The sequence below is a fragment of the Heptranchias perlo genome, chromosome 3, assembly GCF_035084215.1.
Source record: "Heptranchias perlo isolate sHepPer1 chromosome 3, sHepPer1.hap1, whole genome shotgun sequence".
Classification (NCBI taxonomy): domain Eukaryota; kingdom Metazoa; phylum Chordata; class Chondrichthyes; order Hexanchiformes; family Hexanchidae; genus Heptranchias; species Heptranchias perlo.
Window position 1 is genome coordinate 129,546,976 of NC_090327.1, and position 23,566 is coordinate 129,570,541.

The 23,566-nt window shown below is 43.1% G+C and overlaps 1 protein-coding gene across 1 annotated transcript in view; it reads right to left on the reverse strand.

The window, feature by feature from the left end:
• The window catches only part of LOC137308814 (collagen alpha-1(XXI) chain-like), a 141,045-nt gene that overhangs the window by 77,339 nt on the left and 40,140 nt on the right, over nucleotides 1-23,566 (reverse strand). The window contains exon 9 of the mRNA XM_067977287.1: nucleotides 13,698-13,751. Within this exon, the coding sequence (XP_067833388.1) occupies nucleotides 13,698-13,751 (54 nt within the window). The remainder of the gene's footprint in view (nucleotides 1-13,697; nucleotides 13,752-23,566) is intronic.

Here is a 23,566-nt window from a genome sequence, read left to right on the forward strand (position 1 = left end):
CTTGATGCATGGATTAGTTATTCTAATTGTAGCAATACTTACTTTTGGCCTGATCGTTGCTTGCGTTAAAATCTGCTGTAAGGCGGCAATGGAACAGATTCGTGTATGAGACTCTGCTTAGGCAGAACTGATGAGTGAACAAGGGTTGGTTATCATTAAATGATAAAAGGGGGGAATGATAATCCCTACGTGGTCAGTTTTTAGTAAAATATTAAAATGCCTATGTGGCAAAGAAGCAGAATGCAAAATGGTTAGAAAGGGTTAATTAGTTAGTAACTGAGATTGATACAAGTGGCCTGGCCCTCCTGCTGGGCCATATGGTTGCTTAGTCAGCAGGCCTGCATTGTCTTATCAATGATAGGTCTTTGATGTGAGTCAAGGACTGGTCTGAATGTCTCCATGTTTATGGCAGATCAATATAGGGAACGAGCTTAGCCAAAGTTGAAAGACATTCCAGGTTGGGAGATAAGGAATAGAAGGAACAGGGAAGAACCTTCCAAGTTGGAAAGTGAGGAAGTAACCCCTTTGATGTCTAATAGCAACATGGTCAGCATATGGATTGTCTATGATTGGCCGGAAATAATGTAACCCCGCATGGCAGCCTGTGCCCGGCTTATGATTGGTGTTGACTTTTGTGTTAATGATGTTCCAACCTCTATGGATTTGTATAAAGGTATGAGTTTTTGTCTTTGTCTTTGTCTCTCCTTATTCTGTTAGAATCGTTCGGATTCTCTCAGGAATCTGAATTCAAGCTACAGACTAAGATCTGCTATTAAAGTTGTTTGAACTTTACGGTGTACTCGAATCAGTTCTTGCTGAACCAGACTGAGGGGAAAGAATCCGGTTCGTCAATGGCACAGTGGGTAAATGTGATGCACGGTGTGGTATTAAGCCTTAAAGTCCATAAAGTCCCAGGTTTGATCCCAGCTCTATGCTGACCTAGGCGACTTCAGCCAGGCAGTAGGAAATGTGCTACAGATAGTGGCAGCAGCAGTGGCCTAAAGAGGGAAGAAAATAATGTGAGCCAGGGGTCCTGAGTCTGATCACTACCTACTAACTCCCTGCTGGAAGATGGGTTTTGGATTTGATGCCCACCACAGTCAAGTGATCTAAAAATATTCACTGTGGAGGCTTAAACATGAAGAATGGCCAAATGGGTGAGATTCTAAGGGGCTGCCAGAGCCTGTGGAACCATACACCTTCAGGGCAGAAGGGCTGAAAGGGATAAAAGAGAGAGTTATAAACTAGTGTCATATCAACAATCAGTGACTATTTGCACTATACTACAATCACATAATTGTCAACATGAGCTCATTTGCAACCAATCCATGTAAAAAACAAGAATAAAGAATATTATAGATTAGTATAATATGTAAACATGTAACATCATAAAACGAAGATGGAGCCATGTGAGTGATGGATATTTATATACTAGTGAATGGTCTCCATCCCAGACAAAATGGTGGAGACCGTCTTGGACAGATACGTGAAAAGGCTTGTCACCTGATACGTGATCCCACTCAAATCTAGCTTCCAATCCCTCTCTATTACCTTTCTTGCCCTTCTCTATTTTATCAAAACAACTATATTCCGTGCTCCTCCAAACTTTCGGTTTGTGTTCCTTCAGAGCTCTAAACATGTCATTCTGCCTTGCCACCTCCTCGTGGTCTTGAAATTAAAACCCACCACACAGTTTCCGACTCATTTTTTTCCCAGGACCTTGAAACATTGGAACTCCTTACCTCCCAAAGTCTTTCTTTCCATCTACGATCTTTAGGTCTTTCCAATTGCAACTTCCTGATTTACCTTGACTTCTGTTTTAACTTCAGCACTGATAGTATCCTGCACTATGAGTCTTCATCTTAGTTTCTCAATTTAAAAAAATACCATTAATTATGGATGAGATTGTAATAATAAAACAATCATTGAAAATTCTTCAAGAACAAATGGAACACCACAAATATCACCACCAAACTGGAAATCTGATTTCAGATAGAAGGGAGAGTGTGAGTGCTTTACTCTCAGGAGTGGTCACTGACATATTTTGATTAAAAGGTGCATTTTGGTGAGACTGGGGGTTAATGTGGAAAGTGGGATAGGTAATAAATGTCTATGTTGCAATGTTAATTATACACACATGCATCTATGATTACCTTAAATAGGAATAATACTGTTGGAGTAAATACTTCCAGTATAAAGCAATCTCCCATAAAAATTGTTTAAAAATTAGTTTTAAACTCTCTCAACAACTCAGTAAGTTTATCCAATGAATAGCTGAGCCATACAGAACAGGAAAAGTTGTGTGCATTTGATCCCAGGTTTGTGCTGAGTTAACTGATCTCAGCCAGGAAAGGTAATTGGTGGTAAAATTAGCCTCAGTGCCCTGGTTGAGGGAAGTGAAACAGAGCAGGGGTCCCACACCTGAGTGAGATTCAGCAACTCCCACAGAAGCACACACACGAGTGGACATCGGCTGCAGACAGGATAGCATTCAGCTGTGATGCCCCAGCATTGAATATGCCATTTATGTATATGACATATTGAATATGACATTTACTACCAAGGCGTGCACATAAATATTGGCCACTTGAGCAAAGTATAAAAGGGTGTCCACTGTATCAAACCCAGCAAGTAGTCAAAACTTTCAGGGAAGGGAAAAATAAAAGTCATTTGAATTCTTCCTAACTGTAAACAGAAATTGTATATTTTCAGAGACCCGCCATGGCAGGTCTTTCAATTAGAAAAAAATCCCACTCCATTGACGTTTGTTGTGGGTCCATTAGACGGTGGGTGTCTATAATCTTGAGTGCGGAGTGCAAACCCCACCAGGTCCAGCTGCTGATACCGACATTCCAGTACCAGCATTCGGAATAAATAAATCTTAGCACGGTGTTTGCATGGACAGTGGGGGAGAGGAGAATCTTTACACTGTCCCATGCCCCCACCCACTCCCCACCCAACCCAACAGTATCATTCCCCTTAAAATAATTCTATTTATATCTGCGACATGCAAACATATCAGCTTCACAACTTCACAATTCTTGGTAATATTTAAACTTCATTTTTTGGCAATGCTTTTTGGACTGTGAATTTTTTTTAAACATCTAGAATTGTTACATCCACTACTTATAAAAGTAGAAAATTAATTTTCTGTAAACGAAACATATGATAATCACATTGAAAGCTCGGTGACAATATGTTTTTCTTCAAAACCGTTCTGATTTATGAACGACCAATGACTGATAGTTGCCTGAAGGTGCCCTTATACATCAGTGTCATTAACTCACAGCTAAAATCGGAGCTTGGAACCGCTCACGTTAAATAATGTCTTTATTCAGCGAAGAATTTGTTCACCCCAACACTTTCCCAAATGTCCCTGTTGAGATTAAGTGAGATTTATGGCTCACAGGAAACTTAACAGAGGTACTGATTTTTATACCTGTTATTGTTATGTTGACTAGTGCGGTACGTTATAAATATCTCATGGGTACCACATTTCACTGATGAAGCAGGTATTAAGTTAAATGTATCGTCTTATCCAAACTGAAATTTTGATTTTATGCACACAGCACTCTAATCTCCTATTATACGAACTGCAGTAGTTCCCAATTAACAGGTTATACCACAGCCCTACGAGACCCCTCCGAACTGGGGGGTGCTCTGTGCTGTCTGAATGGTGTTGATATTAACCCATAACGGGCGGGAGAGGGTGGGGATTAAAAATTAAAAATCGCGAAATGCGACCCTAAACCACCGTGAACGCGCCTGCCGCCATTTTTACGGCGGTGGGTTGCAAGGCATGTCTGTGTCCCGCCGTAGAGAGACGGGACGGGACGGAATATAATATTCAAATCAGGTTCCTACTGTGCAGTTGGGAGCCTGATTTAAATTTAATGGTTGCTGGCCGGGTTTTCCCAGGGCTCGGGGAAACCCGGCAGGGAAATGGAGACGGCAGCAGCAGGATCAAGCAGGCAAGTGCTTTTCATAGCACGGCCTTCTGCCGATCGCAGCCTCTCCTCGCCGTCGCTATCTGCCAACCACCCCCCCCCCCCCCCCCCCCTCACCCCCCCACCCACCCACCAAGCCCCGATCGTTCCCGATTGCCAAGGACCGTCCCCAATGGTCCATGACTGCGGCCTCCTGCCGCTGGCTTTCCAGCCGAGCAGCCAGCCAGTCTGTTAATCTGGCCGGCTGCTGGGCTGGAAACGGAATAAAAAGATGATAGTGGGGCCTTCCGCAACCCCGGGTTTCCCGCAGCACTCCCTCGCTCCCTCCCCGCCTTCCCTGTAAATATCGCGGTCAACGTCTTTGAATTAATTTTTTTAAAAATCTAATTTAAAATGTGCCATTTTCCCCATATGTAATCATCGCTCTGCAATCAATTGCCAAGGGAAACCAGCCTTTAAAAAGAAAAGTAAAGTAAGTCGCACTTCTACTACAAGGAGACCCAGGTCCTGTTTCATGCATGCATATAAAGTGTCGGCAGAATGGCAGGAATTTGACAGATAACATCAGTCTGCCTGTCCTGCTTCTCTCTACAATGTTCATACCCTAGGGCCCGGGCACAAGAAGCACCTGCCCACACTTCCGGCAGAGTTTAGAGCGGACAAAAAAAGGGGTGGAGACCCAGCGTAACTGGGTCCTGGTGTAATCTCTGCACAATTGCACGGCCCACATTCAAAGGTGCTCCATTTATAAGTCAGTTTTCTCCAATTCCTGAAGTCTGACTATAACTCACATTCAGCCGGATTTTGCAGTGGGCCGGATATTCTGATGGATTCATCTGGTGGTTATAATGTCTACCGTGCAAAACCGGTTTTACAATGGTTTCCACCAATGCCAAAAGTTTACCGCAACTTTTAGTGGCGCAGCATAACCGCGATTGGGGTTAAGATATTAACTGAAACATGTCTGATTTTCATCAATCATCGGGATATCACCATATTGTTAAAATTGATTAAAGAGAAGAGTGCATCTTCCTCCCCTAATTAGGCCATTTCTTTAGACAACCTCTTCAATATTATTGAGCGGAAAGAGTTTTTTTTTAAAAAAAGAAATGAAGATTTTGCATGCATCCTAGGCTTGCAAGAATGACCCACATCCATTTTCAGGTGTGAAGACAAGGCTGTCAGTGGAGCATTTAAATGTGAAAATGTTGGGTTTACCGCAATGGGAAATAGCTGCGGCAGCTTATCTAACTACTTTCCGCGGCGTTAAACCTTTTCTGAGTTCCCATAAAGAAATCCGTGAGTTAATTTTTAACTTTTAACTGGAGGCACAAATCTAAGAAAAGTGGGAATCTTCAGTGAGGATTTCACCACTTCATCTTCTGAGGTTCATTTGATATTATGGGATTTGAAGTACTTTCAACATTCTTGAACGTGGACTAATGAACAGAAACAAGCAGCAGCAGCAAAACATCTGTTAAATGCACCACATGCCTGTTGGACAGAAATGGCAGCTTGGATTACAGTGGAATCTTTATGTAGTGTTGAGTGAAAGTTGATTAGTGGTAACATAGAAACTAGTTTACTTTGCTGCCTTCTGATTTTAATCAGAAAACAGTTTGTTACGAAGATACTTTTAATAAGTTCAGAATATGCCTCAGGTTGAAACTGGCCAAAATGCAGCTCTGATAAATCTCCCCCTTTTCACACTGCATGGCAATTTCACCAACAAGAACAGGGAGAAAAACCTGTAACAATGAAAAAATATTTACAAAATTAGCTCACCTACATCCTGCTCGCCTAGATTTGATGGGGCTTAACTTCATTCACACACATGCAAATTTAGTTGCGAGGCTGCCAACCCTTACACTGAAAGGAATTCCGCATTTAGGGTCATTTGGGATAAATTAAATCCACTATAAGGATGGCATTCATTTAATCTAAACAATCTAGTTATAATTAGGAGCCAAATCGGCTGATTATTTCACTCCCGCCCTTTGATTCTGATCCTGTTTGTAATTATAATCATGAATTCCCTTTCCTTGTTTCATGACTTTATACATACTAGTAGATCTCCCATGGCATTGCTCTAATTGGATAATACAATAGCACGGGAGTGTTATACAATGTCATGAACAATGCATTATTCTGCAGCTAAGGTGGAACTCTGTCCCTTTCAGGCCACAAAACTTAATTGTTGTTAAGTGAACACAGGTTCAGATCAGCGTTTAATTGTTGTTTGGTCAGGAAACCTCAAAAATTGGAAACTGCCTGTAAGTTTCAGGCTGCAGATCAATGACTAGCTGTCTTCTTTTTTGAAGATTGTTTTGTATCTTTGACAAAGTGTGGAATCTGGTGGTCGGCATCTAAACAGTGACAGATGCATGCTGAATGCAATGTTTTTATATATGTACTAGAAATGATCTACATAAATATTCCAAAAATCTGGGGAGGCTGGGGTTTGGTATGGGAGTCATGGGTTGCAAGGGTCATGGGGGAGGGGGAGAGGAAGAGGGGTGTTATGGGATCTGGGAGCACCGGAAAGGGGTCCTGGTGTTTGAGAGAAGTGGGAAAGAGTTCGCAGAATATGGTAACATTGGGAGGGAAGGCCAGGATGTGGCAGTGGTGAGAGTGTGATCTTGAGGTGTAGGAGCACTGAGATGGTAGTGGAATGCGGGGGCATTGGAGAGGGAGTTGTTGACTGTGGGACTACTAGGAGGAAGATACTAGGGAGATTGCAAGATGCTACTGAGAATTGGGGTTTTCATGCGAGTGGGTTGGCAGTTGGGAGTGAAGAAAAGGCATGGGTGCTTAAGGTGGGGGGAATCGAGTTACATCGAAACTACAGCACAGAAAATGGCCATTCCGCCCAACTGGTCTGTGCCAGCGTTTATGCTCCACACGAGCCTCCTCCCTCCCTACTTCATCTAACCCTATCAGCATACCCTTTATTCCCTTCTCCCTCATGTGCTTATCAAGCTTCCCCTTAAATGTATCTATGCTATTTGCCTCAACTACCCCTTGTGGTAGCGTGTTCCACATTATTACCACTCTCTGGGTAAAGAAGTTTCTCCTGAATTCCCTATTGGATTTATTAGTGACTATTTTATATTTATGACCTCTAGTTTTGGACTCCCCCCACAGGTGAAATCATTTTCATTATATCTACCCTATTAAACCTTAAAGACCTCTATCAGGTCACCCCTCAGCCTTCTCTTCTCTAGAGAGAAGAGTCCCAGCCTGTGACCAGAGATGCTACGTGAGAGCAGGGAATGGTAAGGGATGAAGGGTGAGGGTGGGGGATGTGAGCAGAAGGGAAGCAGAATGAAGGCTGTCGGAGTTTATCAAGTCCGCTCCCATTTCGTGAGTTTTACAACAGGGATGGGCCATTGAGCAGGGGAAGCATCTGTTAATTCCAATACTTAAAAGTGCTCACTTTGGAGCATCTTTATCACATCAGAATACACAGAAAGGAGGCTCTCCTACCTCCCACTGTCCCAGAATCAGTGCCTGTGGAGACTTTGCTTTACAAAAGAACCCATCACCGAGTTACGCCCTTGCTGCAACCTGACTCACAGCCCATCTCCATTACAAGCACTGCACCGTCACTGGCTTAAAGCTCACAAATGCCGTGAACCTTTACGTTACAGGGTCATTTCAGGTCCCAACTGAGGCATCATTAATATCAGCCAATTTGCTGTGCACAGATACATTAAGCAAGACATGGATGCATGGTTTGTTACAGCAAGCCATTTCATCAACTTCCTCATGGATAACCAACTTTGCCAGCGTCATTCTTGTGAACATACAAAAATGACGGGCAGGAAAAGACCAGCTGGTCCATCAAGCCTGCCCCACACCATGGTGGCTGGAGCATCATGACTAGATACTTCCCATCCCCCATCCTCCCGCCCCTCCCACCTGCACCCCGCACCCACCCTCCAAGAACAATAATGCATCACCAAATAAGATATGTATAAAACAAATGGAATGGTTTTATCAAAACTACAATTTCTGTGTATTTAACATAATCTTTCCATGCACTAAGGATGGTGGAATAGTCCTATCTCTTAATAGCGTTCCCACCTTTTCTCTTTCTAGGGCTGAGAGGGGGAAGAAACAGTGTTGAATCCCAAAGGTGAGGACACCAATAAAGGTACAGGGTCTGGGGAAGAAAAGTAGGGCGGGGGAAGGAAAGAGAACATAAAAGAAAAAAAGGAGAGAAGGTGAAGAAAGGAAGAAACATTCAGCAAAAGATGTACTAAAACAACAAGTGAATGCTTCCACTGGCTCTTCTTCCCCACTGTCTTTCCGGGTGGGAATGCCACAGCGACTTCCTGCTCAGGCTGCCCAGTTAACATTGCAGTCGAGTCCCAGTGACGTCATCGGGATTCGACATGCACGTGCAAAGAAGGGCCGCACTGGCTTCGGGCGGCTATCCCTGTTGCCTGCTCAGTTGAGCAGGTTAAAACCTGAAATGGACCAGCGTGCAGCAGCTCCAGCACAGGCAAGTAACCTGGGCGATTTTAACTGCCCACGCAGCCAGTTTCCGCCGGGCGGGTGAAATCGCTCCCCTGCAGTGTGCTCCCAGTAGCTGAAGCTGGAGCACAATTTTGCAAAATTACTCCTATGGAACCAAGTCTGGACCTGCTGACAAATCTTCAAAATGCTGGTCTGATTAAAACTCCAATATCCCTAGCTATAAACATATTAAACAAAAACTATAAATATGTTGTACAACACGCACTTTAGGAAAGATGTGAAGCCCTTAGAGAGGGTGCAGAAGAGATTTACTAGAATAATTCTAGGGATGAGGGACTTTAGTTTCGTGGATAGACTGGAGAAGCTGGGGTTGTTCTCCTTGGAACAGAGAAGGTTGCGAGGAGATTTGATAGAGGTATTCAAAATCATGAAGGGTCTAGACAGAATAGATAGAGAGAAACTGTTCCCATTGGCGGAAGGAGGACATAGATTTAAGGTGATTGGCAAAAAACCAAAGGTGATATGAGGAAAAACATTTTTACACAGCGAGTGGTTAGGATCTGGAATGCACTGCCCGAGGGGGTGGTGGAGGCAGATTCAATCATGGCCTTCAAAAGGGAACTGGATAAGTACTTGAAAGGAAAAAAATTGCAAGGCCACGGGGATAGGGCGGGGGAGTGGGACTAGCTGGATTGCTCTTGCATTGAGCTGGCATAGACTCGATGGGCCGAACGGCCTTCTTCTGTGCTGTAACCTATGATTCTATTCTCTGACAGGATGAGTGCGATTTCCAACTGACAGTGTCCCACTTCTAGTCTGAAAAGCGGCCAGCCAGTAGTTGAAAATCGGGTGTGGGGCGAAGTTGGGGGGGGGGGGAAGCTAGGACATCCCATAGACGGCCAAGGCCAGCCTGCTGCAATTTATTTGGGGAGAATTTTTGCGAGGCCAGGAGGTTCCACCCCCTCCAGGTTCGGCTGCTCCCTACCCCCCACAGCAGGGCCTGCCAGCCGACTCAGTGTGGGAGCTAGCTGATTTCTCGCCCTCTCACAACCGGTGAACTGCAGCAGAGTGTTCATTTGGTGCCCGCAGCTCTCTGGCTCACGTTGGAATGAAGCCCGAACCTAAAAATGTTTTGGACCTCCAGACGCCGGCTTCAGGCGGACAGCATGGCTGCTCAGCCAACTTCTCGCCCGTTTCAGGTGGAAGTCATAAATGTCCTCCAACACCTTTATTAACCAACTGGAAGTGAAAATGAACACAAAATACCGGTTTATAGACATATCCAGCCCAGAGTGCGGTAAAAGCTATGGTTTAACCCCAGTGGAAATGAGCAAAGGAGCAGTGATTAAATTTTCAGATGCTTCCTTTCTTTAATCTTTAGCTGTCGTCTATAAGATAAAACACTGTTGAATACTCGTCCTCTCAGGCTCCAAGTTGTGTGTTTTAAATCAGTGCTTTATCTTCCCTCGGGAGAGCTCAGGATGTCCGTTAAGCCAAAACAAAAAGTTCTAATCACTAGCAAAAGTATATTATTTGTCCTCATTAAAACAATCCTCGTTTAGTTGAATTAGAGAGTTCGTAATATAGTTCAGCCACCTGCACCATATAATCTGATGTTATAGCCCATTATAAATTGTAAACAGACATCAGGAGCAGTAAAAGGCAGTTATGAGCAAGTGGGAAACAATCACTTTAAAACCTATTTTTATGTAAAAGTGAAATTGCACATTTGTTCTGGAAAATTTGGCATCAGAAGTGCTTATATATGAGAATACAAACATATATATGAGAATACAAACATATGTATGAGAAACAATTTTATGAACTGTGCCCACAAATAGTACATAGACGGTATTCAGGTGGGCGTTCACCCAATTTTCTGCCCATAGACGGAAAATCGTGGGGACTGAGCACCTAAATTCCCGCTATATACTCCAGGTGGGCAACGCTCCCTGCCTGGTGTGCGATTTTGTAAAATTACTCCTCTGGAGTCCAAATTCTCCATTCAGTTTAAATAGCGTGTGTGAAAATACACACTGTTACTATTCAGAATATGAGACAGAGATTAGTGTCCTCATTATTAGTTATTAATGCTATTAAAGTAAGTAATTTCAATGTCAAGTAGAAATTAGATATTTATTCACATTAATGCTCTGAGCTGATTTTTGATTTACAGGAAATGAAGTCGATCATAAAAAAGGCTAGATGAAGCTTTTGTGAGTTACGATTTTTCTACACCCATTTGATCTTTTTTCCAGGACTTAAACCATGTGTTATGTACAGACAACAGGCCAGTTACCAGTTAAAGAGATCCCTTTCCCCTTACTGACTTACCCTTCCAGCCTTCCACAGCTAGCCTACACAAATTCATAATGGGAAGTGGCAGGACACCTAAGATTCCCCGAGTGATCTCATCGAGCTTCCCCATTAGAAGGAAGGGCACCCAGCAGTTAGTGGAGCTTCAACAATGGAAGGGAAAGCCCAACCACCTGGTGGATGATTGAAGAGTGGCAACGGCGGATGCCAGGTAGAGTAGGGAGTACTTAATAGGAATCAGAAAACAAAAAATCTCCAATCGATCTGCTCATTATTAACACAGTAGTGCAACTACTGCCATTGATCTTGAGTGGACCCACTGTATTGGGATCCCTGGCTCTATGTCATCCAAGCAATATGAATGAAAACTGGGCTTTTGTACACCTGCAGCATATCATAATATAAGTCATCAACTCTGCAAACCTGTTCAATCCTACATATAAACCTTGTTGTGGCAACTTCAAAATAATGATTACATAGCGATTTCAGACAATTTCCACCTAACAGATCCCCTAAAATGGAGCATACGGCTCACATTGTTTTCTATAGTACAACATCACCCATTAATTATTTATCAGTCCATAAATTTCACCGGGCCAACAAGCAGCTAAAAAAAATGTAAAAGTAGACAAAAATAATTTTATATGATAATAACTGCAACATCTCTTTGATATGGTCAACATCTGCTAAAACCATTCGACTGACAGAAATTTAAAAAAAACAGTTCAAATTACAGAGAACTATTTCTGTGGAATATTCAAAAACACAACTTCAAAGTTGATAATTGTGTAATTACTTTAACATTGTTCCTTTAGGGTAGTAGCCGAGACAAGTTATTTGCTCCGTTAACTTAGCAATGTTAAAATAATCAATTATGACAAATTTGCTTAGCAGTATGGAATGATCTGTATTATGACACCATCATGGGAACATAGGATCGACACGTGTCAGGTAATTCAGTGTAATGCAGATCATTCTATCATTTTGGTCCTCTTTCAGGATTATTGTTCAGTCCTGAGAGAATCATTGTGACAATACAGGCATCAGACCATATAAAATATAAACTGATGACCAGGTAATATTATCATCTCTCTATATATTTATTTTACACTGAGGATATAGGTGTAGGCCCAGGCCCACAGTGCAAGATCAACAATCTTGGGGAAAAAAGAAGAGAGCAAGTAAATCAAGAAGTTATGGCTAAGTGACTGGAACGTGATGGACATATTGGCCTTGGAGGGAGTGCAGCGTAGGTTTACTAGAATGATACCTGGACTTCAAGGTTACGAGGAGAGATTACACAAATTGGGGTTGTATTCTCTAGAGTTTAGAAGGTTAAGGGGTGATCTGATCGAAGTTTATAAGATATTAAGGGGAACGGATAGGGTGGATAGAGAGAAACTATTTCCGCTGGTTGGGGATTTTAGGAGTAGGGGGCACAGTCTAAAAATTAGAGCCAGACCTTTCAGGAGCGAGATTAGAAAACATTTCGACACACAAAGGGTGGTAGAAGTTTGGAACTCTCTTCCGCAAACGGCAATTGATACTAGCTCAATTGCTAAATTTAAATCTGAGACAGATAGCTTTTTGGCAACCAAAGGTATTAAGGGATATGGGCCAAAGGCAGGTATATGGAGTTAGATCACAGATCAGCCATGATCTTATCAAATGGCGGAGCAGGCACGAGGGGCTGAATGGCCTACTCCTGTTCCTATGTTTCTATGCTTCCTATGACAAAGAACTTCAGTCCCCTATCTGGGCTCAAATCCCTTATTTGCTATTAATATATTTTTAAAGAAATTATTTAAAACTGCTTTCTCTCATTATAGATTCTTTATTACTAACTGGAGAAAAGTAGTTTTCAAATTTAAATAAAAACTCATTTCCAACTCGGGATTGAAACCATAAATGCATCTAAAAACACAGTTCAAATCCCTATTAAGAGGTTTTGTGATTGGTTCTTGTATGTGTTGGACATTTTAAATTGTCAGTTTTGTAATCTAAATAATGGATATATTGGACCCCTTTACCAAACTCCATTGAGGAATAAGAGTAGCAGGTTACAAATGCAGTTGCAAGTTATAAATCAGAAATTAAAGTTCTCCTCCTGTGATAGTTCCTTGCGTAAAGGCACCACCCAGTGTCGTAATAAACCATACAGATCAAAAGCTCCCGGTTTTATTCCTGTTCTGTGCTGTGATAGCCGATCCCAATTGGAGCAGTAACTGAGGGGCACAATTGGCCTGGGCTAGAGACAAATCAGTCATCGTTCCTGCTTTTGGTTGCTATCTTTGATTGCCCTGCTGAAGAGCGTTTGTGTGTGTGCGTATACGTTGCGTTAATATAGGATTAAACTTGGTAGCAATGGCCTCCATTGTCAAATATCCCACTGACACTCACTATCTAGGCTCAGACACGAAGAATGACTATTTAGGCAAAGTACTGGAAAGCTGCTGACACCAGTGGAACAGTTCTACAACATTAATCACTCCCTTTAATATAACGGGTCATTTGCTGTCTTTCTCTTCCTTCCGGATGTTTCTATGTTTCTGCCTCTCTCTCTCTCTCTCTCTGTTTTTTTTGGTTGTTTGTATATTCGGTGGCCCTGTAGGTAACACCTCTCTGTCTGAACACCTTGATTGCCTTGGCAACGGGCAGTTGGAAAGACTGTCTGTAATCACCAGGTATTGTTCTGTGATTTATAAATGCGAAAGGTTCGAGGATTTCATTTCCACATTCACCTGAGGAAGGAGGAAGCCTCCGAAAGCTTGTGATTTTCAAATAAAATTGTTGGACTATAACTTGGTGTTGTAAAATTGTTTACAATTGTCAACCCCAGTCCATCACCGGCATCTCCACTTCAAGAGAAGAAAGGAGGGAGAAAATGGGAGGACAAAAAAAAAAACAAATGAGGAATTAAGCAGCTAGGAATGAGATAGATTGTAATCCTACCGGTGGTCCACGGTGCCCATCTCTCCCTGGCAAACCTGGATTACCACTTTCTGCCTAGAGGAAAGAAATGTTTGTGAAACACTGTTTATGGAAGCAAAAAAACTTTCAAACAAAAGCAGTATTTATATATTTAACAATTTTAAGGGAAAAATCCAATCGACTTTATCTCAGACAAGACAAGATTCCAGAAAGAATCTTGTTAAAAACCTTCTAAAATAGTTTCTAAAACCCAAACACTGAGTTGGAAGCTACGGTTGGTTACCTTGAACAAGTGAGTCAATTCCTCCTGTGGTCATCACCTGGAATATTCAGTAAAGACACGTGCATGTACCCTTATGCCACAAGCCATTACCAAATCATTTAACTTTTTGTTCCCCAGTGACCAGGGAAAAGACCAACATTGGGCATAATTGTGTCCATTTACACCCGGCCTTAGGGTTATTTTTATGGGGGGGGCGGGGTGGTGGGGAGAAGCAGGGAATAGAACCCAAGTTTTTGACCACCAATTTATAGAATGTATTCAATGAAAACCTTAATCTGCTGAAGCTCAGCGTATTAAAATAACTGAAGAATTGTACAAATCACAAAGAGTAGAATTCTCATTCAATCCAAGCAAACAAAAAGGGGGGCTCGCTGCGAAAATGTTGTTGATTTTGTCATTTTGTTAGTAAGTTTGTGAAAATATGGTAGAATTTATTTGCCAAGAGCTCAGGAGCTAAATACAAACTGTTGTATGTTAATGTGTTATACAGAATAGGTGGTTCCCAGGATCAATCCCCAGTCGGTGCTGAGTGAGCTGTTCTCGCCTGGTGGCAATGGGGGTGTCTACAATTGACCTTATTTCCCCAGGTTTGTGAGGAGCAACAAAAATGGAAGAATTCCTGCTCCCTACGTAGTGTAAGCAATCTTACAACACCAGGTTATAGTCCAACAGTTTTATTTGAAAATCACAAGCTTTCGGAGGCTTTCTCCTTCGTCTGGTGACGAAGGAGAAAGCCTCCGAAAGCTTGTGATTTTCAAATAAAACTGTTGGACTATAACCTGGTGTTGTAAGATTCCTTACATTTGTCCACCCCAGTCCATCACCGGCATCTCCACATCATGCCTACGTAGTGAGCATTGATGGAAGTGTATGTGTGTGAACACTGCGGGAAGTGTATGCGTGTGAACACTGCGGGAAGGGTATGCGTGTGAACACTGCGGGAAGTGTATGCGTGTGAACACTGCGGGAAGTGTACGCGTGTGAACACTGAGGGAAGTGTATGTGTGTGAACACTGCGGGAAGGGTATGCGTGTGAACACTGCGGGAAGTGCATGCGTGTGAACACTGCGGGAAGTGTATGTGTGTGTTTAGACTTGGCTGTAATGGCTTCGATGGTTGACATTCAATGTTTAGGCTTAGACACGAAAAGGGCGACTTGTTACTTTGCAATACATGTACCACCAGAGTGGTTCTCCTCTACTCTACGAAAAGGGCTCCAGACAACAGGGTCCAGGGCAACGGAATTATCCCATGGGCTCAGACTGGCAGTCTCATGCTGAGTCCTCACTTGTAATTGGCATGGTTATGGCAGAAATCCTCCCACCCCCCACCCCCGACCATCACCTATTCGCCTAGGCTGGAATCTGCCTGTCCTCCTCACATAAGGAAGTCTGTGAGACAGCCTGCTAAATGGGGCTACTGCAGGACAAAGGTACTCCTCTCTCTGTTCTCTGGGGCGAGTCCAGTATTCTTGCTTGCATCTGGACTGATCTTCTGGTGAAATCGCCTATGCTGTTGTAAATAAACTTTGTTCAGTTGTTTTAAAATTCACATCCGACAGCTGCTATTTTGCTCTGCACCGTTAGATTTGGAATTTCTGAGTGAGGCTGGCCCAGACACCCCTTACAGAAGGGTGGCAGCTGCCTGTGGAAATATAATCCTAGCCTGAGTCGCTACTTTCAGGAGAGATGGGGAAGTTATAGAATTGGAGAGGGGATAAAAACATGTTCGAAAAGAAACTTCTGATTTTTGTAGTCACAGGCTTTGTTTTGGGAAAAACTTAAATCCAACACTTTATAATGGATCGGTCGGTACTTCTGAGACAGGTGACGTGTACTTCAAACATTTCTAAACTGCCCAGCTCAATAAGTAGTGTTCATCTGCGGTGGTTTTCATCAGTTACAATTCAAAAATTGGTGGCTCTGTTACAGAGTGAAGCTACACTCATACTACAACAATGATTTCAGCATGCATAGCTAGAGAAGGAATGGGAAGATAAGCTGTCTTTTTAAAAAAAATTGCATTGAAATGAAGGTGACCCACCACTAGTCTCAGCAAATACCTACACTCAAACTATCAGTGAAATTTCTTTATGAAAATAACCAATTAAAATAATCACTTTCTGACCAATTCCCTCTCTTTCTCCAGAAACACAGAGAATGTGTTGGTCATTTTTGTGACTGAAAGGCTGTTTCCAGTGGAGAAAGTGCTGGGGAGGGCTCAGTACCAGGTCCCTAGCTTTTCATGGTATATATTAATGATTTAGACTTAAATGTAGGGGGCATGATTAAGAAGTTTGAAGATAGTACAAAATTTGACCGTGTGATTGATAGTGAGGAGGAAAGCTGTAGACTGCAGGAAGATATCAATGGACTGGTCAGGTGGGCAGAAAAGTGGCAAATGGAATTCAATCCAGAGAAGTGTGAGGTAATGCATTTGGGGAGGGCAAACAAGCCAAGGGAATACACAATAAATGGGAGGATACTAAGAAGTGTGGATGAACAGAGGGACCTTGGAGTACATGTCCCCAGATCCCTGAAGGTAAGACAGGTAGATAAGGTGGTTAAGAAGGCATATGGGATACTTTCCTTTATTAGCCGAGGCATAGAATATAAGAGCAGGGAGGTCATGCTAGAACTGTATAAAACACTAGTTAGGCCACAGCTTGAGTACTGCGTACAGTTCTGGTCACCACATTACAGGAAAGATGTGATTGCACTAGTGAGGGTACAGAGGAGATTTACGAGAATGTTGCCAGGGCTGGAGAATTTTAGCTATGAGGAAAGATTGGATAGGCTGGGGTTGTTTTCTTTGGAACAGAGGAGGCTGAGGGGAGATTTAATTGAGGTATATGAAATTATGAGGGGCCGAGATGGAGTGGATAGGAAGGACCTATTTCCCTTAGCAGAGAGATCAATAAGCAGGGGGCATAGATTTAAATTAATTGGTAGAAGGATTAGAGGGGAGTTGAGCAGAAATTGTTTCACCCAGAGGGTGGTGGGGGTCTGGAACTCACTGTTTGAAAGGGTGGTCGAGGCAGAAGTCCTTATCCATTTAAAGAGTACTTGGACATGCACTTGAAGTGCCCTAACCTACAAGGCTACGGACCAAGAGCTGGAAAGTGGGATTAGGCTGGATAGCTCTTTTTCGGCTGGGACGGACACGATGGGCCGAATGGCCTCCTTTTGTGCTGTAAATTTCTATGAGTCTAACACATCCAATTGTCTCTTAGTGTGCCCCTTTATCAAGTATTGTTGCTTCCTTTTGCTTTCACATCAAGAGTGTGTCAGGGAAAGTCATCACAGCCTTTCTTATATTCTGTTATCCGTCATGTGTCAAGCAGAGGGAAAAGCAGCTGCTTCCTCCACTATGCAAGTCATCAGCCCTAAATTGCTGCTAGTGAACTTTGTGGGGGGGGAGGGGAGGGAGGAAAGGGGTGTCAGATAATGAAAGTGGCCGCTGCCACCACCAGCCCCTGCAGATTGACACCCTGAACTAGTTCCCATTGTGATAGTTAACAATCTACCCCAAGACCTTCTCCGCTGCATTCACAATTCTCCTTGTCATCTTACCACCTTTTTCTCCTCTCATCCTCAGCCTTCTTAAGAATCTCTTCATGCATGCTCCCACAAATCCCTGAAACCTGAATTCCAACCCTAAGCACCTCCACCTCACATGCCCTCCACACATCTTTGGACTCAGCCTGTGTTTACTATTTGTTGCACTCTTTGTATCAAAATTATACACACATGTATATACAGCAAAGAAAGGAAATCTTCCTCCAAATTCTGCATATTTCAATAATGTTCCTTCGGGCACTACCTCTGTTCTGGTCTTGCGCCATGTGTAAACTCCTTATGCACTAATCATGACACCATATTTGGCTTCAGATTGGTTCAATTATCTGGGCTCATCCAAAACTCTGCTGCCTGTATCCTAATTTACACCAAGTCCCATTCTCCCATCACCATTGGCTCCCAGTCCAGCAATGCCTCTAATTTAAAATTCTCATTCTCTTGTTTAAATCCCTCCATGGCCTTGTCCCTCCCTATATCTGTAACCTCCTCCAGATCGACAAACCTCCGAGAACTGGTGGTAGAGGCAGGGACCCTCAACTCTTTTAAAAAGTACCTGGACCTGCACCTAAAGTGCTGTCGGCTGCAGGGCTACGGACCGGGTGCTGGAAGGTGGGATTAGAATAGGCACTTGGTTGTTCTTCGAGCCGGCGCAGAAACAATGGGCCGAATGGCCCCCTTCTGTGCTGTATCTTTTCTATGGTTCTATGGTTCTAACTCTGAGCTCCTCCAATTCTGGCCTCTTGAGCATCCCTTATTTCCTTAGCCCCATCATTGGCGGCCGTGCCTTCAGCTGTCTAGGCCCCAAGTTCTGGAATGCGCTCCCTAAACCTCTCTACCTCTCTCACCTCCTTTAAAACCCTCCTCAGAACCTACCTCTTTGACCAAGCTTTTGGGCACCTTATGTGACTCAGTGTCAAATATTGTCTGATTACGCTCCTGTGAAGCGCCTTGGGATGTTTTATTATCTTAAAGGCATTATATAAATGCAAGTTGTTGTCGTCATTGTTGTTGTGCAATCCTTGTCTCAAATTCTGCAGTCAGTTTCCAGTTTTTTGCACCGACCAACAATTGCCCTTCCCTTCTTCTTGCCACCCTTCATCCAATGCCCCCTCTTTAGAAACCCAATTACTATCTGCCCTTTTCAGTTGCCACCTTTTACCTGCTCCTACTGCTGCTGCACTGCATCCTTGATGACTCCAGGTAGCCAATTGTAGCACCATGTGTACAACCCCAACGATGCACAGTAGGCCGACAGGATGTGTACCAAATTGGCCAGAACCTGCCCGCACGCCGTACACCCTTCACACCATCCACGGACAAAGCCAAGAGGAGTAGCTTGTAATAGTTTAAATTCTGAACAGCAACGTATGCAAAGAATACATTGTACTAGACTTGTGGATTAATCTATCGTTTGACTGTTGAACTTCTGGCATATGAAACTAATTCTTTCCCTGATGTCTTAAACAAGTCCCCTCTACAAAAATAGAACAGGATAAATGAGGTGAACTGTAGGCAGCAGCTACTGACAGTTCTCATTAATTTTATACAAACACATCACACAGTTCTACCAAGTAGAGAATAATCACCCTGATGGATGCATTGGAGTTGTCAAGTGCAATAAAGGCAGTTCACCAGTTCAGAAGCCTTATTTTGCCAATGGTTATGAAATAAGTATTTTTTTCATTCAGATATAAAGTGTTCAGTTATTGCACAGATTTTTTTAGGTCACATCTGAATATGGCTTAACTTTTCTTGATAGAATAAAAACATTGATCTTGGCCAATGAACAATATCTTGCACGAGAAATCTATATTTTTTATGAGTCCAATAATGTTTTACAGTGTGTACACAACAAAGAATTCTTTGTCTGTCTATTTCCAGTTTAACATTTGATCATTACAAACATCTGCTTCACATTCATCTCAAAACAGTTTAGACTAAATCATACACTCGCCCTTTTAGAAATGGTATTCTAACGTTTCCTGCCTATCGACTCCTTTATCAAGGCTTTAGGCAATCTACAACTTGATACCTAGCACGCAGCTCTCCTCTCCCAAATCTAGCCAAAGTAAGTGAGATGCTTTTGGGTCATAACTTAAAGGATAATAGATGATACCAACAGAAACAATGGAAAACCAAGCTCAATTGTGTAGAAGCGGTTCAGATAAGAACGTAAGGAGTGAAAAAAGGCCACAGGACCCATCAAAGCTTATCCCTCTGATTCGCATCACTCTGAGTATAAAAGTTTTTCCTGATCGGTGCATTACTTCACTTTTCACTAAAAAGCCAAATTCGTCGATCCTCAGTGTGGAACCAGACTCAAGGGAAGCACAGGTATGAGGCAGCTCCAAAGCACTTAGTGCTGATTTTCTGACCTGTGCTCTCTGCAAATACGGCTACTCACTGGGAGCATCAGAATGCTGAATGTAACCTTAAATTTATGGTTTCCGGTCCTTCTTTCTCGGCATCTATTGAAGTTTTAATCTGGATTTACCTTATCTACCATTTCAACCATCTTTTTTCTGGAGTGTAGTTTGAGCTGCCTTAATCTTTCCACTTGACTCATCCCAGTTACACTTTGGCAGGGCATGCTGGTGTTGTCGGATGGATGTGTCAGCGTTTTGGAGGGAAAGGACAGATTGGGAGTGGACATCTTCCGTGGGAACACCATGCTGGCAAGGAAGCTTGCACCCTTGGTATCAACCTGCTTTTTCTTCTCCCCAGGTCCTGGGTTGCTGGAGCCTGCACTGCTTTACCAGATTTTCCAGCTTCCATTTCTATTTGCCTCGCCCCTCAATGACTCAGCTATTCAAACGTTCTCTTGTGTCTCGTACACGTCTTTAATTTCTCTCATTATGCATCTTATTGTCTCGTGTTAATATCAGTAAGCCATTTAACCATTTTCCCTTTAAACACTTTACGGTGTTCTACCCCCTTTCTCACGTGTGTTTGCTTTTCCTTCCCCCTTCCCTTTGTTCTGTTCCTTTTTGAATGCTGTCGATCTGTAATGGTCTACACCTGAAATGTTAACTTCCCTTTTCTCGCCACCGATGCTGACTGACCTTCTGAGCGTTTCCAGCATTTTCAGTTTTTGTTTCAGATTTACAGCAATCTGTAGGTTTTTTTTTGCCCCACTTTACACTTGGGATCAGTCGTGTGGTTTGTTTCTACGCCCTTTCCAGTGAAAGTATTTCCAGGAATCTCCTCGGAGGCTCTCCCGTAACTTTGGTGGAAGATCGGCAGACACCCCCATTTACGTGATGTGTCCGGGGTTTTCACCCATCTCCCACTGGTGGCGAATCGGGAGAACCCCCGAGGAAATTCCCGGTATATATCTTTGTTCTGGTGTGATGCCCAAAACTCAACACGGTATTCAGATCTGACAACGCGTCGCAAAGCTTTAGTGTAACTTTTCCCTAAAGTTTTTATTCTACCCATCGGGCTAAAAACCGTTTTTTTTAAAATTGCCCCATTTTCTACACATTGCAAGTGACTTATCCAGTATTACTCCTAGATCACTTTCTAAGACTCCTTGTGCTAATTCAGTTCCATTCATTGTATACTCAGTCTGGTTTCCATCCTACCCCAGCACTAAGACTTGGTCGAAGTCAGCAATAAGACCCTACATGACTGTGCCCATGGCAGTACCTCCTGGTCCCTCTTGGCCTCTCGTGACTTTCAACACAGTTGATCACTCCATCTTCCTCCACTACCTCTCCTCGGCGGTCAACCTTTGCGGCACCACCTTATCGTGGTTTCACTCCGACTTGTTCCAATACAGTCAGCACATCACTTCCAGTGACTTTTACACAGCGAGTGGTTAGGATCTGGAATGCACTGCCCGAGGGGGCGGTGGAGGCAGATTCAATCATGGCCTTCAAAAGGGAACTGGATAAGTACTTGAAAGAAAAAAAATTGCAGGGCTACGGGCAAAGGACAGGGGAGTGGGACTAGCTGGATTGCTTTGTGTAGAGTCAGCCCGGACTCGATGGGCCGAATGGCCTCCTTCCGTGCTGTAACCTTTCTATGATTCTATGACTTCACTCCCACACCTGCACAGTCCCCTCCAAGTTGCTCTAATGAACAGAGTAAGAACTGATTTTTTCTGGTTCAAAATTCTGTTTTGCCTTTTAACATTTTTGTGGGTTTTTTAAACAGAAACACAAGATTTGGAAATTTATAGTCCTATTGAAAAAATTGTGAATTTGACGATGCCTTTAATGTAATGCTTGAAATATAGAGGTTAGTAGGAAGAGCACAAAGGATGTAGATTAAGGCATGAAGCAAAGGAAGATTTATACAAGAAACAGAATGTAAAAGAAAGCTATCAAGATGTCTAAAACCCCACCCAAAGGTTCCCGAGGAAAAGCCTTGGGAAAACTGGTTGAGGCAAATCCTTGGTGGGAGTTCAGGTAGCGGGAAAACGCTGGTGAGAAAAACGGTCAGATAGGAAACCAATTGGGAGATGTACCAGGATGGGGGGAATTTCATAAACCTGCCACTAAAAGAGGTTGAAACCACAATAGTAGGTTATGAAAGAAGTCGATGAGTTGAATGAAATAAGAGGGGCAAAGAGAGAGTATGAGAATAGACTGGCGGCAAACATAAAAGGGAATCCAAGAGTCTTCTATAGACATATAAATTGTAAACGGGTAGTAAGAGGAGGGGTGGGGCCGATTAGGGACCAAAAAAGAGAACTAGGCATGGAGGCAGAGGGCATGGCTGAGGTACTAAATGAGTACTTTGCATCTGTCTTTACCAAGGAAGAAGATGCTTCCAAAGTCACAGTAAAAGAGGAGGTAGTTGAGATACAGGATGGGCTAAAAATTGATAGAGGAGGTACTAGAAAGGCTGGCTGTAGATAAGTCACCCGGTCCGGATGGGTTGCATCCTAGAATGCTGAGGGAAATAAGGGTGGAAATTGCAGAGGTGCTGGCCATAATCTTCCAATCTTGCTTCGATACGGGGGTGGTGCCAGAGGACTGGAGAATTGCAAATGTTACACCTTTGTTCAAAAAAGGGTGTAAGGATAAACCCAGCAATTACAAGTCAGTCAGTTTAACCTTGGTGGTGGGGAAACTTTTAGAAACGATAATCTGGGACAGAATTATTGTCACTTAGACAAGTGCGGATTAATAAAGGAAAGCCAGCACGGATTTGTTAAAGGCAAATTATCTTTAACTAACTTCATTGAGTTTTTTCATGAGGTGACAGAGAGGGTTGATGAGGACAATGCGGTTGATGTTGTGTACATGGACTTTCAAAAGGCATTTGAAAAAGTGGCATATAATAGGCTTGTCATCAAAATTGAAGTGCATGGAATAAAAGGGACAGTAGCAGCATGGATACGAAATTGGCTAAGTGACAGGAAGCAGAGAGTAGTGTTGAACAGTTGTTTTTCGGACTGGAGGAAGGTATACAGTGGTGTTCCCCAGGGGTCGGTACTAGGACCACTGCTTTTTTTGATATATATTAATGACTTGGACTTGGGTGTACAGGGCACAATTTCAAAATTTGCAGGTGACACAAAACTTGGAAGTGTAGTGAACAGTGAGGAGGATAGTGATAGACTTCAAGAGGACATAGATAAGCTGGTGGAATGGGCGGACACATGGTAGTGAAATTTAACACAGAGAAGTGCAAAGTGATACATTTTGGCATGAAGAACGAGGAGAAGCAATATAAATTAAATGGTCCAATTCTAAAGGGGGTGCAGGAACAGAGAGACCGGGCGGTATATGTGCACAAATCTTTGAAGGTGGCAGGACAGGCATTTGCAACCATCTTCAGCCAGAAGTGCCGAGTAGATGATCCATCTCAGCCTCTTCCCGAGATCCCCATCATCACAGAAGCCAGTCTTTAGCCAATTTGATTCACTCCACGTGATATCAAGAAACGGCTGAGTGCACTGGATACAGCAAAGGCTATGGGCCCCGACAACATCCCGGCTGTAGTGGTGAAGACTTGTGCTCCAGAACTAGCTGCGCCTCTAGCCAAACTGTTCCAGTACAGCTACAACACTGGCATCT